The 18,408-nt window shown below is 35.5% G+C and overlaps 1 protein-coding gene across 3 annotated transcripts in view; it reads left to right on the forward strand.

Annotated features, from left to right (window-relative positions):
• Nucleotides 1-18,408, forward strand: part of TTC29 (tetratricopeptide repeat domain 29) — a 240,511-nt gene that overhangs the window by 208,193 nt on the left and 13,910 nt on the right. Inside the window, exon 12 of one of the 3 annotated variants that reach the window (XM_015541923.2) lies at nt 10,171-10,504. The exons of the other annotated variants lie outside the window; for them this stretch is intronic. Within the exon in view, the coding sequence (XP_015397409.1) occupies nt 10,171-10,190 (20 nt within the window). The 3' untranslated portion in view covers nt 10,191-10,504. Of the gene's footprint in view, nt 1-10,170; nt 10,505-18,408 lie in introns of those variants that run through there. 3 annotated transcript variants of the gene reach the window in all.

An 18,408-nucleotide genomic window follows, 5' to 3' on the forward strand; every position in this document is an offset into this window, starting at 1 on the left:
AGTCCCCAAGTCACAACTTATTCTTAAAATACTTTCATAGTCTTCATACTGTTGACTTATTATTCATATATTAAGAAGTCTGTAATCTAAAATATATAGATATCTAAAGAAATACTAAGCTGAGGAACATTTACAAAGAATTGTTACCTGTACTGAATATTCAAACAAGAGAAAATGCAAGCTAACATTACTGTGTAAGTATTCAAATAACATAACATTTCAGTCTCCTTGCAGTTTAATAGCACTGCTCAGAATCACATATCAAAAAATGTGAATTTTGGGGTGCCTGGGTGGCTCAGTCAGTTGGGTGTCCAGTCAGTTCGGCTCAGGTCATGATCTCGCGGTCCGTGAGTTCGAGCCCCGCGTCGGGCTCTGTGCTGACAGCTCAGAGCCTGGAGCCTGTTTCGGATTCTGTGTCTCGCTCTCTCTCTGACCCTCCCCCATTCATGCTCTGTCTCTCTCTGTCTAAAAATAAATAAACATAAAAAATTTTTTGTTAATGTGAATTTAAGGATATGTTTGTTTTAAAAGCTTATTGCTTGGAACACCACTCATGTAAGTATTCTATTCATGTAAACTGAATAACATTTATTTTATTTGCAAGAAGAACTTGCCATTAGCAACGGACAGTGCCACAAACACATACTTCTAAGATGGCAGTTGCTAAAAGCAACATGGACCAGATCGTGTTTATTTCTCTCTCACATGCTTTCATTCAGTTTCCAGGAATGTCAACTTTAACTTTCATCCAAGTGCCAGCATTTCCTGTCCTGTGTTTTAACTTGGTGCTAGTGGATTCCTTAAAAAACAAAAGGGGCGCTTGGGTGGCTCAGTCAGTTGAGCATCTGACTTTTGATTTCAGCTCAGATCATGGTCTCACAGTTGTGAGATCAAGCCCCACAATGGGCTCTGTGCTGAACATGGAGCCTACCTAACTCCATCTGCTCCTCTCCCCAGCTCATTATCTAAATCAATCAATCAATCAATCAATAAATTTTAACAAGTATTATCTTTATATTTTTAACCTTTAATTCTCACCAGGGAATTATAATACATTTACCTGTTTTCCCAACTTACCAGCTTGTCTTTTATTCTGCAATTCAAGATTCAGCAAAACGTACAAATTCTCTGAAATATTCCAGTAAGCAATTGCCACTGGAAACTACTTCTGTCTATAGCAGCTTAAAGTCTGTGGTCCATCCCTTGCCCCTCTTTCTTCTTCATACTTGCCTGGTAAAATTTTAAAACTAACTAACTTCAACTCACTGTCTACTTCCTGTTTGCATCCATACAACTGAATATTGCTGCAGAAACATACAGCCATGGTGACTGATATCATTTTAAGTGATCATGGTCACTAGCCTGAAGTGGGTCCTTGATGCTAACCCCAATCACTGTATTCCCATGGTTCACTCTCCCTTCCCTTCTCCCAGACAACCTTTTCGTATTTTGTCCTCTTTACTCAAACTTCCATTGCTTCCTCCCCCATCTTCACTCTCAATTAATGACCCTCCTTCCTATTTCACCAACAAAACAATCAAAAGAGAACTTCAATAAAGTATAATCCCAATATCTACCCATTCACGTACATATCTGCTAAATATACACTCTCACCTGTTACTAAAGATTAACTGTCACGGTCCTTGCCTAAGCCAGTCTCACCACGTGTATACTATATCACATCCATTCTCATTTTCTCAAAGCATTACCTCCAACAATTCTCCCCTCCCTCCCTCTGTATAAAATAGTCTGTAAGTCATTCTTATCAGCATATAGTTTGGGCTATAATTTCTCTGATCTTCAAAAAAATTCTTTTGACTTCACAATCCCCACCATTTACCATCCCATTTTTCTGCTGTACTTCATAGCAGCACTCTTTATAATAATCTTGTATGTTAGCTATTTCTAATCACTCCCTTCTCATTCTCTCCTGAACCCACTCACATCAGGTTTCTAGTCCTATCTTCTACCCAGATTGCTCTTCTCAAACTCACCAATGACTTTCACATTCCAAATCCAAGAGTCATTTCCCCATCCTTCTCATCTTATTTGACCTGTCAGCAACACTGAACAAAGTTGATCACTCTCTCCTCTTTAAACATTAGTTTCAATTGGCATACTGTACTGGCTGCTTCTTCATCACCAGCTGCTCCTCCTCAATTTCCTTTGCTGGTTCCACTTAATCTTCCTGATATTTAAATGTTAGTGAGCCATGGCCCAAGCTTCAATTTCTTCTCTTTTCTATTTGCACTCATTCTTTTATTAATCTCATGGTCTTAAATATCACCTATTCACTAATGATTTTCGAATTTACATATACAGCCTGGCGTTCTCCCTTGAATTCCAGACTTGTATACGCAAATTCTTATTTGACATGTTCACTTGGATATCTAATAGACATCTCAAATTTAGGTGTCCAGAATCATATTCTCATCACTCATCTCAAATGGGCCCAAATGGAGCTCCCCCAGGCTTTCATGTCTTATCTAATGGGTGCTTCACCCTTCCATCTGCACAAATTTAAAACCCGGGTGTCATACTTAATCTTCTCACACCCCACATCAAATCTGCCAGCAAACCCTGTCAGCTGTTCCTTGAAAATACACCCAGTATCATGTAACTTCTTATTGTCTCCACTGCTACCAGAATGGTCCAAGCCACTGCATATCATGCTTGGACTATTGAAATAGCTTCCCCTACAGTCTATTCTCAACACAGTAGTGAGAGTAATACTTTTAAAATACAAGTTAGATTATATCACTTCTCTGCTTAAGAGTTCCCTCCAAATGATTTCCCATCTCACATGGAGTAAAAAGCTAACATACTCACATGGCCTCTGAGACCCTTCATGATCTGGCCCTCTTTTACCTCTCAGAGAGTCATTCCTACCACCCTTTTCCTGACCCTTGTTTATACTCTTCCTCCCACATGGATCTTCTTTCTGTTCCTGGAACATACCAGGGAGGCTCCACCTCAGAACCTTTGTCCTTGCTGCTCTTCTTGCCTGTGTTGTTCTTCCAGATAGTCCCATGACTTACTTCCTTGGAATTTCCTCCAAATATCAGACTTTTCAAAGTTGCAAACCAGCCCCCATACACACATATATATTCCCTATATGTATATACCCTTTCCTCCATAGCATATGTTATCTGGCATACCATGTTTTACTTATTTATTTGCTATCTGTTTAACCACTAGAATGATAAGCTTTACGGGAACAGGATTCTTTGTCTGTTTTCTCTCCCCAGTGTTGTATCCCTAAAGCTTAGAACATAGACACATTATAGGCACGCAAGTATTTGTTGAATGAATGAACAATTGAAAAGTCAGATTACATGACCATCTCAATGGATGCACATAATACATTTAATAAAAGTCATCATCTGTGCTAGGAATAATTCCATTAAAGACAATAATAAGGGTGCCTGGGTGGCTTAGTCAGTTAAGCCACCAACTCTTGATTTCAGCTCAGGTCATGATCTCATAGTTTGTGAGTTCAAGCCCCACATTGGGCTCTGCACTGACAGTGCAGAGTCTCTTGGGATTCTGTGTCTCCCTCTCTCTCTGCCCCTCCCCTGCTCTCTCTCTTTCTAAAGTAAATAACCATTAAAAATATTTTTTAAAACATAAAAACAATAATAGAACAAAGACTCCCATGATCACTGCTATCATTTAACATTAGTATAAATAAAAAAGATATATAAGAACTGGATAAGGATGAGAAGAGGGTACACTTATTTACATAGATATAATTGCTGAATTGAAAACTAAGGATAAGCAAATGAAAAACCTTATAAACAATTAGAAAACTTGGTAAGGTGGCTAAGTACAATCAATATGTAAAATTCAGTAGTGTTCTAGCTTCTGCTTAAATGTGGAAAGCTGAAAAGAATGTCATTCTCACCCTTACAGCAATGACAACAACAAAAAAACTAGAAAATCTACATAAGAGCCTATAAGAGAACCCATAAGAGACCTAAAATCACAGGACAACCATCCCAACTCTACAACCAAAAGAGGAAAAAATGACAACATGCCTTCATAAAAATAAAACATTTCTGCATGACAAAAACACCACAAACAGGTTTAAAAAAATAAAAATAAACTTGGAAAAAATATGCAAATGTCATAAAGGACTCACCTCTTGTACATATAAAGATCTAATAAATCAATAGACAAAAGGCCAACAACCGATTTTTTTTATTTTAATAGGAAAAGGATATAGAGAATTTACTATAAAGTAAATTTTAATGTGAATCATGCTTAACTTTATTTGTGATAAGAAAAATGAATTAAAAGCATAAAAAGCAATTTTTCAGCTATCAAATTGGCAAGTTTGATAATGCAGTATGTTGGTGGGCATGTAATGATATAGGATCTCCCATGTATTACTAGCGAAAGAACAGATACAACATCCAGGGAGAGTAGTCTTGCAATATAGAAATTTAAAATGCACAAAGCTTTGACCCAGTAATTCTGTTTATTCAATAGATAGGCCAAGGCAACCATTTATTCATTCAACTATTTGCTAAATATCTCTATGATCTCTATGTGCTAAGCATTGCCAGAGGCACTAGGTATACAGCAGCAAACAAAACAAAATCTCTGCCTTCATGGAGCTTATTTGCTAGAGGGGAATCTAGACAGCTAAAAATATAAACATATAACATGATATAACATAATATAATATATAGAGTGGTAAAATGTGTCATATATAAATTTTATATAGAGATACATATAGATAGAGAAATGGAATGGGACAATCCTACTTTAGGAAGAATGGAAAAGAAGACCTTTCAGAGGAGGTAACATTTTAGGAGAAATCTAGATGAAGTGAGGGAGTGAGCCTTAAGCATCTCTCAGGGGGAAAACAATCCAAGCTGAAGGAAGAGAAAATGCAAAAGTCTCACTAATGTTCAAGGGTTGATCTACAGCATTGTAATAATAAAAGATTGCAAACAATTTAAATGTCCACTAAGATGTTTAGTGACTGGTTAAATTGTGGTATATCCATATGTGGAATACTATTGCACTGTTACCAATGAATGAGCCAACTCCATTTGTATTAAAAGAAAATAATCAAGAAAAATGAGAAGACTAGCCAGAAACGGGGAGAAAATATTTGCAAAAGACACTCTTGATAAAGGACTGCTATCAAAAACATACAAAAAAACTCTTCAAACCCAATAGTAAGGACACAACTTGAAAAAAAAAAAAAGGAACACAAACAACTTTATGGTTTTTATTTTTTAAATGGGACAAAGATATGGACAACCATATCACCAAGGAAGATATACAGGTGGCAAATAAGCATATTGCAAAATAAGTGAGATACTACTGCACACCTATTAGAACGACCAAAATCTGGAACATGATAATACCAAATGCTAACAAGGATGTAGAGCAATAGAAACTCTCATTTATTGTTGGTGGGAATGCAAAACGGTACAGCCACCTCAGAATATAACGTAGCAGTTTCTTACAAATTAAACATACTTTTATCATACCATCCAGCTGTCACACTTCTTGGTATTTACCCAAAGGAGCTGAAAACTTACATCTACACAGACACCTGCACATAAATGGTTATAGCAGCTTTCTTCATATTTACTGAAAATTGGAAGCAACCAAGATGTCCTTCAGTAGGTTAATATAGATAAACTGCAGTATATCCATACAAATGAAATATTACTCAGTTCTAAAAATAAATGAGCTATCAAGCCATGAAAAGACAAGGAGAAACCTTAAATGCATATTTTAAGTGAAAGAAACCAATCTGAAAAAGTTATATATGGTATTATTTCAACTCTATGACATTCTGGAAAAGCCAAAACTATGAAGACTATTTAAAAAAAAAAAACAATCAGTGTTCGCCATTGGATTGGGGTTGAAGGAGGGATGAGCACAGAGGATTTTTAGGGAAGTGAAACTATTCTGTATGATATTATAATGGTGGATACATGTCATATATTTGTCCAAACCCATAGAATGTGAAATACCAAGAGTGAATCCTAATGTAACCTATGCACTTGGTTAATGATGATGTGTCAATGGAGGCTCATTGATTATAACAAATGTACCACTCTGAGGCAGTATGTTGTTAGTGGGAGAAGCTCTGTGTGTGTAAGGGTAAGGGGTATATAGGAACTCTGTACTTTCCACTCAGATTTGTGGTGAACCCAAACTGCTCTAAAAATTGAAGTCCATGTTAAAAAAAAAGAGAGAATGATATCCATTATAGACTATTTCTTTAAAAGTACAGAAATATGTGTATAGTATGGTGACATGTGTGTATAAATAAGACATAAATATGTATTATTTTTTATATGTGAATATATATATTTTATCCTTTTACATATGCATGGGATACCCAAGATACAGCCAGTAATTGCCTCTAGGGAGGCGAAGTAAGTAGCTGGGGATCAAAGATTCCAGACAGATTTTTTTTCACTGTCCATCCTTAAAAAAAAGAGGCACCATGGGCATGTATCAGCTATTCAAAAAACAATTAACTTCTACACCTATTCAAAAAACAATTAACTTCTGAACTAAAGATGTATGGGGAATAATTATGGGATTCTTAGAGCTTGTTTTAGTCCATTGGGATGCTATAACAAAAATATTACAGATGGGGTGGCTTACAAAAAAACAGGAATTTGTTTCTCAGCTCTGGAGACAAGATCAAGGCACTGGCAGATTCAGTGTCTGGTGAGAGCCCACATTCTGGTACCTAGTGGGTCATCCTTTCCGCTCTGTCCTCATATGGTGGGAAGGGCGAGGGAACTCTCTGGGGCTTTTATAAGAACATTAATCCTGGAGCGCCTGTGTGGCTCAGTCCGGTAAGCATCGGACTCTCGATTTCAGCTCAGGTCATGACATTACGGTTTGTGAGATCAAGTTCCACGTGGCACTCGGCACTAACAACAGGGTGCCTGCTTAAAATTCTCTCATTCTCTCTCTCTCTCTCTCTCTCTCTCTCTCTCTCTCTTTCTCTCCCTCTCCCTCTGCCCCTCCCTTACTCACACTCATATTTTTTCTCTCTCAAAATAAATAAATAAACCTTAAAAAAAAAACACTAAAAAAAAACCAAATCTGGGGCAGACACAAACAGGGCCTATTTTTTTTTTTCACTCTTTCACAAAAAGATTTAATTAAGTTCTTCCTCTGTAATAATGTCTGTGCATTAAGAATAGTCTATTCAGTTTACTCTCTAAAGTTTAAACCTCTTTACTACACTTAGTTTATGTTTTTATAATTTAGAAAAAGTGGCCTCCATAGAGTCATCAGTGATATGCATGGATCATATCCCTTCTCTTTAATATCATTCTAAGTTTGTTGTTTGTATACCATCTTAATGAAAAGTATTGTTCAATCCTGAGTAGGATAACAGGTACCAAAGAGAAACGTGTAATTATGTAATGATACTTAAATAAGGAAACAGATCAGCCAGAGTGAGAAGTAACAGAAATGGGAGGACAGAAACTGCATCAGGGAAAATTTTACTTAAATCCAGGTTAGTTAACATATAGTGTAATAATGATTTCAGGAGTAGAATTTAGTGATTCCTCACTTACCTGTAACACCCAGTGCTCATCCCAACAAGTGCCCTCCTTAATGCCCATCACCCATTTAGCCCTTTCTCCCACCCCCCACCCCTCCAGCAACCCTCCATTTGTTCTCTGTATTTAAGAGTCTCTTATGGTTTACCGCCCTCTGTCTTTTTGTCTTATTTTTCCAGGGAAATTTTTAAATAGGTAGTTTGGGTGCATAGATATAAAGGACTCTATTCAAGTTAATTTGTAATTTACTTTGCTGTCTCAATATGTATGAAGAATACTGTATGATGCTGGAGCAAATCAACAAACTTTAAGTTACATGGAGAATTTAGTTTTTTATTCTCACTTTTCTAGGTAACGTAAAAAGGGCAAGAATAACGAATGTATATATTTTTAATGTATTTTATATTTATAGTACATGTATTTTAATACATATATATTATATTTATTTATATATGTAAATATTTATGTATTATATGTATAAATATAAATATATACATGTTGGGGCACCTGGGTGGCTCAGTCAAGCATTGGACTTCGGCTCAGGTCATGATCTCACAGTTTGTGGGTCTGAGCCCCACATCAGGCTCTGTGCTGACAGCTCAGAGCCTGGAGCCTGCCTCAGATTTTGTGTCTCCCTCTCCCTCTGTCCTTCCCCACTCACGCACTGTCTACCTCAAATATAAATAAACATTAAAAAAATTTTTTTAAAAGAATAAATAAATATATACATGTAAATACATAAATATATGTAAATATATAAACTGAAAAGACTATTTTATATTTTTGTTCAACTTAACTATTCAAAAGTAATTACCCATAAAAGTAGTCTTTTTCCAGTAACTTATTAACTGATTATGTGTTATTATTTTTCATATCTTCCCATTCATAAAGCATAACTTTTAAGTAGTATCTTGCCACATAAAATATGTCTGCTTTTAAGATATAGTACCTTGGGGCGCCTGGGTGGCTCAGTCGGTTAAGCGTCCGATTTCAGCTCAGGTCACGATCTCACGGTCCATGAGTTCGAGCCCCGCGTCGGGCTCTGGGCTGATGGCTCAGAGCCTGGAGCCTGCTTCCGATTCTGTGTCTCCCTCTCTCTCTCTGCCCCTCCCCCGTTCATGCTCTGTCTCTCTCTGTCTCATAAATAAATAAATGTTAAAAAAAATAAAATAAAAAAAAAAAATTAAAAAAAAAAAGATATAGTACCTTTATTTTCTTAACCACAGTGCCAAAGAGCCAAAGAAGATAAACTTGAACAGCAGAGGTTATCTGTGTTGTGAGGATAAACAATACTCCAGTCTGCTATTCGTTCTCTCTCCTCTCCTCTGCACCTATGCATGCCACAGCTCCATAACTGAAACAGGGAAAGTAGACTCAAAACCCTCTTTGCTCTTTAAAATACCGAATCCATGAAGATAAGACAATTTGTGTAGCTGAAACCGTCTTTCATTAACACAGGAAAGAAAATTTAGGATTTCTTTAAACTTAAATGTTTTAAATTATTTTAAGCAATTTGCATAAAAATCTCATTTCTTCTCCAAAGCACTTCAGAAATTGTGACTAAAAGTTTAAGTTTTTCCTACTTTGCTAGCGAGATGAAAACATAATACATTCAAGAGGAAAACCAGTTCTTAAAAACTAAGTATTTACTATGTACTCATTAAAAAGTTGTCCATAGACCTGGCTGGACAATTAAAAAAAAAGTTTTAATGTTTATTTATATTTTGAGACAGAGAGACAAAGCATGAGCAGGGGAAGGGCAGAGAGAGACAGAGACAGAATCTGAAGCAGGCTCCAGGCTCTGAACTGTCAGCACAGAGCCCAATGCAGGACTTGAACTCATGAACTGTGAGATCATGACCTGAGCGGAAGTCGGTTGCTTAACTGACTAAGCCACCCAGGCGCCCCAGGACAGCTTTTTTTTTTTTTTTTTAATCTGGCACTTGAAACCAATAGATTTGTCTTAATTATATATCTTTTGTGTTCTCAACTAAACATTTAAGAATAGACATACTCATTCATTCTGTCTTTCTTTCAACAGACATTTACTGGTCATTCAATATGTGCCAAGTAATATGTTATTATGTCATATTTCTAAAAGTAAATCGTAAGCTGCAAACATTCATTCAGAAATTCAGAAACATTAAGGACATTCTATCTGTAAGACATCATGCAAGGTACTGCAGGGACAGGGATGAATATATTACTTTTCAAAAGAGAAAAGTCTATAATCTGAAGACTACAAAGAAATGGTGGTTATATACTTAAATTCAAACCACAAAAAGTTTTACAAAAATGACTCCAACTTATCTGTAAGTCAAAATATATGCACAGTTGTATTATGTGCACACGTTGAGGGGACATGCTTTAACACGGAGATTGTCTGCTCTTCACATTTCTGACCAACTAATCAAGCTATCAAAGAATCTGAGTCCCACCATGGAAAACCCAACAAGTTTATTATTCCTGAGATGAACATTTAAATGCATATATATGTATTTTGTTATTGTCTTAGTATTTGTTTTGAAACTCTGTGCCCCCTACTGGACTACTCTAAATTAATTGCTTTGAGGAACTGTACATAAAATTCTCATTTCTTCTCTGAAACCAGGCCCTATTCCAGAGAATTAATGCCATGATTGCAGATTGAGCTCCTCTTGGCCACGTATCCTGAATTCATCAAATTAGAACACTGCTTCAAACTGTACACCAGCAATTATCCCACAAATGTGTGTGTTTCATTTAGTGGGTACTCAAAGAACTTCTGTTGAATAAATGGCAAATTAATAGAGGCTACCAGTTGAAAGACAGTGTATGTTCAACATAAACTATACTCACTACAGGTAAAGCAGTTTAAAATTTGTATCATTCTGAGAATGGAGTAACATGAATCTCTGTCTCATTCATTATTATACAAGTGAAATAAAAAATATGTTTAATCGAGAGTTTTCCTGGAGCAATTGGTTTGCTACTTGGGGTCCTAGCAAAACACATCATAATGGCCCAGAGCTGGTCTACATAGCATTACAGGAGTCTTTGTGTATGATTTTTATTTCTCATTGTCCTCACCTTCTGTGAAGAGAATGACTGATAGCCTTTCCTTGTGATATCTGAGCTTTTAAGAGTGTTGTTTTATCTATTTTTTATGACCAACCTTACACTTGTTAAGTGTAATTTTTGCTTTATGTAACATAAAAAAAAAAAATCTGTGATATGGTGCCCCGCGAATTAACAAGAATGGCTGGACAAAAGACAAGAAATCTTTTAAAAACAAATGTTCACATTAAATACCTTGGATAGGTAGGCCTTCTGGGGATTTTTCTTTAATGCAACAAAAGTGCACCATTTCTGTTTTCAGAGATGGTTTCTTTCAGATACTGAGCTTGTCTAAAGTCATATTACATAAGTAAGGGCTTAGTTTGTACATTAGTTTTTACATCTTAGAGTCTTCCTAAATCCTCTTTTGATCAATCTGATATCAAACTGATCTATATTGATTGCTTCTACACTTGTTTATGGTCTTTATTTTGATATATCTAAGATTAAAAGCCAAATTAACAAGTGTAATCAATTTTCTTTGTGATAAAGAAAAGTCCTCCAATACCCTTAGACACATTCACCTAGGAATAAAAAACTTAAGTAAAGATGTTGTAATAAATGGATCGATTTATTCAATCACTGGGCGTAAAAACATTAGCCCTGGGAAAGCACTTTCCTCCAAGAGCTTTAGCTACCGAGTTTCACTTGTGTTGTACCAAATGATTTGCATTTTTAGAGAAATTTCATGTCTGCAGTGAGCTCCAGTGAAAACATGAATAAATTGCTTTCCTTCCCTCTTTTTCTGACTTTATAAAGCTGAATCCATTAGGAGTCAAATCAAAGTATAATGAAAAAAAAAAAAAGCAACAACTCATGTGATGGAAACCCTGGATTAGGTATCTCACTAGTCCAAGCTCAGGTGTCCTGGCCTAGTTGTCAGATTGGTGGTCTTTAGGGAGATCCCTGGGGCATATGGCAATTTTTTTTAACTGCAGCATTATAAATAGTCTCTAAAAGTCACGAATTGAAATAGACAAACAACGATTAAGAAATAACAGCAGTTCTCCACAAAGTCAAGTAAATCCAACCTCTGCAGGCCTAACACAAAACAGATGCAAAGAGGTTTTGTGTTATAACATCCTTCTGAATACACTGGAGAGAGAATGAATGCAGAAGTTATGAGCATGGGCTTTGGATCCAAACTGACCTGAGTGTGAATCTCCACTCACTCAGTTTTCAGTTGTAGGATATTGAGCAATCTTCTTCAGTCTTTGGTTTCCTTACCTGTACAATAAGGATAATAGTATCTAAAGCATAGGGTGGCTTGGAGGTTTTAAAAAGTCCTTATCCCATTACCTAGTGGAAAATGCATTCTCAATTCATGGAAAAAAATTTAGTTTTTACTCATGATGTGAATATTGCTCCTGAACCTAGGAGAAGCAGACACCACTGCTTTTACTGAGCATGGGGCCCAGGATTCTGCATTTCTAATAAACTCCAGGTAATGCTACTCACTTGGAGAACACACTTAGAGACCACAAACATAGATCACCTGGAAAATGATATTAATTTTAAGTTTTATTTTTCTTTATGATTATTTTAAATAGACCCATTCACTTTATAAAAAGTAAAAAAGGAAGGCTACCTCATCTGAAATCTATAAGGATTTGATTTATAGTTTTGGTGGAGGAATTGGTTTTGTTTTTCAAGGAAGATTTATTTCTAGGAACTACTTTTCTGTGAATATGGTACATATTTACTCATTTAATTATATTTGGACTGGATATTATGTATATACATCATGTTTGACAATCTTAACATTTTAAAATTCAATCTTTGCAAAATATTAATTTTTACATCTCTAGATTAGTCATTAAAAATGTCATCCCCTATATAGTCCTCTGTTCTAAAGTAGCCTGTTCATGAGAAGGATATGGAGTTTGTGTATTTTCCAAACTCTAGTATCTTTTATAACGGTACCAGAAAAAAAAATCCAAATCCATCTGTCACCATTTAGGTTCCTATTATATACATTATACTTCATCTGATTTGGTCAAGAAAATTTGGACTTGTACTCTTGAGCCCCACAGGACTGTAACAGTCAAAAAGACAGTTCTAGGCAGGATTCCACCCCCTGGGCACTGCACAGACAGCAGACTGGAACACATCCCCAGTCTGCACTTAATTGTGTGAAAAGGCCCACTTAATTGTCCTGGGATTTCAACTTGAGGGGCAGACTTCAGGTTTACCAAAAATATAAAGGCTACAGAGGTGCTCTTAGGAAACACAAGCAGAGAGACATCATCTGTATGCTCTTCTTTGGCCTTACCACAGCTAGCTGGTACCTCTCAGAAAGGAGCATTTACGCTCTTCTGAAGCCCTGATTCTTGCAACTGTTGCCCAAGGGACACCTCCAGATATACTGATCTGGAGGTCAGCAAGGTCTATAATTGAAATAAGTGGTATGTATAGTCTACTATATATATTTGCATAATTTATATGCAACACCCTCAATAACTGAAGTCCATGAAAATTAAGTTAGGCTACTTGGAGAATCACAAAGGTTTGAGAGACAACCAAGTACTAGGGCAAAGTAATAAGATTTGCCTCTTGCATAAGGACACTGCTTCAAGACTGGGAGAGGTAGCTTTTTCACTAAATACATAGAAACAAGCACAGAAAGTCAAGCAAAGTGAGGAAACAGAGGAATGTGTTCCAAACTAAGACAAGACAAATCCTCAAAAAAAGATCTTAATGAAAAGGAGATAAATAATATATCAGGTAAAGAGTTTAAATGGTCCTAAAGATGTCCATTGAATTTGGGAGAACAATGGTGAATACAGTGAGAACTTCAACAAAGAGATAGCAAATATAAGATAGTGCCAATCAGAAATCACAACATTGAAAAATACAATAACTGAAATGAAAAATACACACAAGAAGTGTTCAACAGCAGACTAGATGAAGTAGAAGAACAAATCAGTGACCTAGGATATAGAGCAGTGAAACTTACCCAATTATAGCAACAAAAAGAAAAAATATCTTAAAAAGTGAAGATAGCTTAAGAAACCTATGGAACAACATCAAGTGGAATAGCTTTCAGATTATAGGGGTCCCAGAAAGAGAAGACAGAGAGAAAGGGGCAGAAAGCTTACTTGAAGAAATAATTGCTGAAATCTTCCCTAGCTGTGGGAATAAACCAAACACTTAGGTCCAGAAAGCACAGAGAGAAAGATAAGAAGTCACATTATAATTAAAATGTTGAAAGCTAAAGATGAGACAATCATAAAAACAACATGATATAAACAACTTAGTACATTCAAAGGGAACCTCCATAAGACAGTCAAGCAGTGAATCTGTAGGCCAGAAGGGAACAACGTGATATCTTCAAAGTTCTAAAAGGAAAGAACTTCCAGCCAAGAATACTCAGCAAGTCTATCATTCAGAATTGAAGGAGAGCTAAAATGTTTTCCAGGTAGGCAAAAGGTAAAGGACTTCATCAACACTAAACAGGCCTACAATGAATGTTAAGGGGCATTCTTTAAGTTGAAAAGGAAAGACACTGATTCATAATAAGAAAGCGTATGGAAGTAAAAATCTCACTGGTTAATGGTACGTATATAGTAATGATACTGAATTAAACACTTATAAAGTTAGTATGAGAGTTAAAAGACAAATTTGTGATATTAACTATAATTACAATAGTTAGTGAAAGAATATACAGAATTAAAAGATGTAAAATATGGGGGCGCCTGGGTGGCTCAGTTGGTTGAGTGTCCGACTTCAGCTCAGGTCACGATCTCGCAGTGAGTTCGAGTCCCACATCAGGCTCTGTGCTGACAGCTCAGAGCCTGGAGCCTGCTTCAGATTCTGTGTCTCCCTCTCTCTCTGCTCCTCCCTCACTCACACTCTGTCTCTATCTCTGAAAGATGAATAAATGTTAAAAAAAAAAAAAAAGATGTAAAATATGAGGTAAAGATAAAGCAGGGGGGATAAGAATATAGAGTTGTTAGAATACGTTCAAATTTAAGTTGCTACTAATTTAAAATACACTGCTATAGAGAGACTGTTACATGTGAACATCATGGTAACCAAAAAGCAAAAACCTACAATATATACACAAAAGATAGTGAGAAAGGAATCTAGACATAATACTAAAGAAATTCATCAAATTACAGGGAAGAGAAGAGAAGAAAGGAACAGAGAGGAATTACAAAAACATCCAGAAAAAATTAACAAAATGGTTATCAGTTTATGCTTATCAATAATTACTTTAAATGTAAATGGGCTAAACTATCCAATCAAAAGATATAGAGTGGCTAAATGAATAAAAAACAAGACCATATGCTGCCTACAAGAGACTCACTTCAGATGTAAAGACACACACAAAATGAAGGGATGAACAAAGAGTTCCCATGCAAATGGAATTGAAAAGAAAGCTGGAGTAGCTATACTTATATCAGACAGAATAAATTTTAAAACAAAGACTATAATAAAAGACAAAAAGGGAATTATGTAATGATAAAGGAATCAATCCAACAAGAGGATATAACATTTGAAAATATTTACACATCCAACATAGGAGCACCTATATATATATAAAGCAAATATTAAGAGACCTAAGGGAAGAAACTGACAAAAATACAATAATAGCAGGGGACTCTAATACCCCACTTACATCAGTAGATAGATCAACGAGACAGAAAATCAATAACGAAACATAAGCCTTAAGTGACACATTAGACCAGATGGACTTAATAGATATATACAGAACATCTATCCAAAAGCAGCAGAATTCACATTCTTCACATGTGTATATGGGATGTTCTTCATGATAGAACACATATTAGGCTCAATATCTGTCTCAATAAATTTAAGAAAACTGAAACCATATCAAGCATCTTTCTGATCACAGTGGTATGAAACTAGAAATCGGTTACAAAAGAAAACTGGAAAAAAATCAAAAAATATGTGGAGATTAAATAACATACTATTGAACAACCAATGGGTCAGCAAAGAAACCAAAAGGGAAATAAAAAAAATACCATGAGACAAATGAAAATGTAAATACAGCAGCCCAAACTCTATGGGATTTGGTAAAAGCAGTTCTAAGAGGGAAGTTCATATCAATACAGTCCTACTTAAAAAAACCGGAAACGTTTGGAAAAAAAGAACTACACTTTTCACTTAAAAAAACTAGAAAAAAAAAAATAACAAGGCCCAAAGTTTGTAGAAGGTAGGAAATAATAAAGATCAGAGCAGAAATAAATGAAATAGAAACTTTAAAGATATGTAAAAGATCAATGAAACTAAAAGGTGCTTCTTTGAAAAGACAAACAAAACTGACAAACCTTTAGCTAGACTCACAGAAAAACAAAACGCAAGTAAATAAATTTCGAGGTGAAAGAGGAGAAGTTATAGCTGATACCACAGAAATATAAAAGATCATTAGGGACAGCTATCAACAGTAGTATGCAACACGCTGGACAACATAGAAGAAATGGATAAATTGCTAAAACCATACAACCAACAATACTGAATCATGAGGAAATAGAAAATCTGAATGGACCAGTTGCTAGTTAGGAGATCAAATCAGTAATCAAAACACTATCAAACAAAAGTCCAAAAGCAGGCAGGTTCACTAGTTAATTCTACCAAAGATTTAATACCTATCCTTCTCAAACTCTTCCCGAAAATTGAAGAGTAGGAAATACCTCCAAACTCATTTTATGACGCCAGCATTACCCTGATACCAAAACCGGACAAGGACACTACAAGGAAAACTATAGGCCAATATCTCTGATCAACATAGATGCAAAAATCCTCAACAAAATATTAGCAAACCAAATTCAATGATATATTAAGAGGATTATATACCATGAGCAATTGGAATTTATTCTAAGAGCTCAGCATCTACTTATCAATCATTGTGAAATTAACAAAAGGAGGATAAAAATTATATGATCAGCTCAAGAAATGCAAAAAAAACCATTTGACAAAATTCAACATCCATTTATGAATAAAACTAAACTAAACAAAATGGGGATAAAGGGAGCATACTTCCCTTACTTCACATAATAAAGGCCGTATATGACAAACCCACAGCAAGCACCATATTCAATGGTGAAAAGCTTTTAAGCTTTTCTATATAAGCAACAAGGCAAAGATACCCTCTCTCTCCACTTCTATTTAATGTAGTACTAGAAGCCTTAAATATACCAAGTAGGCAAGAAAAAGTAATAAAAGGCATCCAAATATAAAGGAAGAAATAAAACTGTCACTATTTTCAGATGACATGATTCTGTATATAGAAAATTCTAAAGACTTCACCAAAAAACTATTAGAACTGTAAATGAATGCAGTAAAGTTTCAGGATACAAAAATCAGTATATAGATTTCAGTTATATTTCTATACCCTAATAATGAACTATCAGAAAAATAAATTAAAAAAAAAACAATCCTATTTACAATGGCATCAAAAAGAATAAAATTCCTAGGAATAAAATTAAAAAGGAAGATGAAAGATCTGTACACTTAAAACTATAAAACACTGGTAAAAGAAATTGAAGAAAACACAAATAAATTGAAAGATATTCTGTGTTCATGGATTGGAAGAATTAATGTTGTTAAAATGTCCATATTACCCAAAAAATTCTACAAATTCAATACAATCCCTATGACATTTTTCACAGAATGATAAAAAAAATTATAAAATTTGTATGAAACCACAAAAGACCTCAAGTAGCTAAAACAACCTTAAGAAAGAACAAAGCTAGAGGCATCAGGCTTCCTGATTTCAGACTACACTACAGAACAAAAACAATCAAACAGTATGGTATTAGCATAAAAACAGACACATAGATCAATGAAACAGAATAGAGACCTTCCCAAATAAAGCTACATATGCATAGTCAATTAATTTATGATAAAGGAGACAAGGATATACAATGGAGAAAGGATAGTTTCTTCAATAAATGCTGTTGGGAAAAACTGGACAGCCATATGCACAGCCATATGCAAAAGAATGAAACTGGACCACTATCTTATACCATACAAAAATTAAAGTGGGCTGAAGACTTGAATATAAGACTAGAAACTATAATAGATGGTAAGCTCCTTGACATTGTTGGATCTGACTCCGAAAGCAATGGCAACAAAAGCAAAAATAAATGATTAGGACTACATCAAACCCCAGCGAAGGAAATCATCAACAAGATATAAAGGCAACCTTCTGAATGGGGAAGATATTTGCAGATCATATATCCAATAAGGGACTAGTATTCAAAATATATAACAATTCATACAACTCGATAACTGTAGCAGGAAGTATGACAGAGTTCCAAAAGGTGAGTCTACAAACAAAGTGCAGTTAAGTGAAGGTCCTCATACTCAGTGGGAATGAGGCCCCGACCCCAGATTGAAGCTTCTTTTTATTAGGATAATTGCTAAAGACTATGTGCATAAAGTCAGCTAAGTGTGTTAATCAATCTAATGGTTTAGTTTTTCAAGGTTGAATTTCGAGTTAATTGGTTTCTATAACACTAGGAAGGGTCGGGTGTGAAGGAGGATCCAGCCCAAAGTTAAAGGCTCTAGGCAGTCCTTGCAAGTTGCAGCCACATTCAGCTGTGTAAACATGCCCGAAGGCCTTTCACCTTCTCCAGCCCTTCCCTTTTGAAGTCTTTTCCTTTGATGCTTCCCTCCTGCATCTCCCACAAATAACAACAAAAATCTGATTAAAATACAGGCAGAGAATCTGGATTGACAGTTTTCCAAAAAAGACATACAGGTGGCCATGGCACATGAAATGGCA

This window comes from Panthera tigris, chromosome B1 (assembly GCF_018350195.1).
Source record: "Panthera tigris isolate Pti1 chromosome B1, P.tigris_Pti1_mat1.1, whole genome shotgun sequence".
NCBI lineage: Eukaryota > Metazoa > Chordata > Mammalia > Carnivora > Felidae > Panthera > Panthera tigris.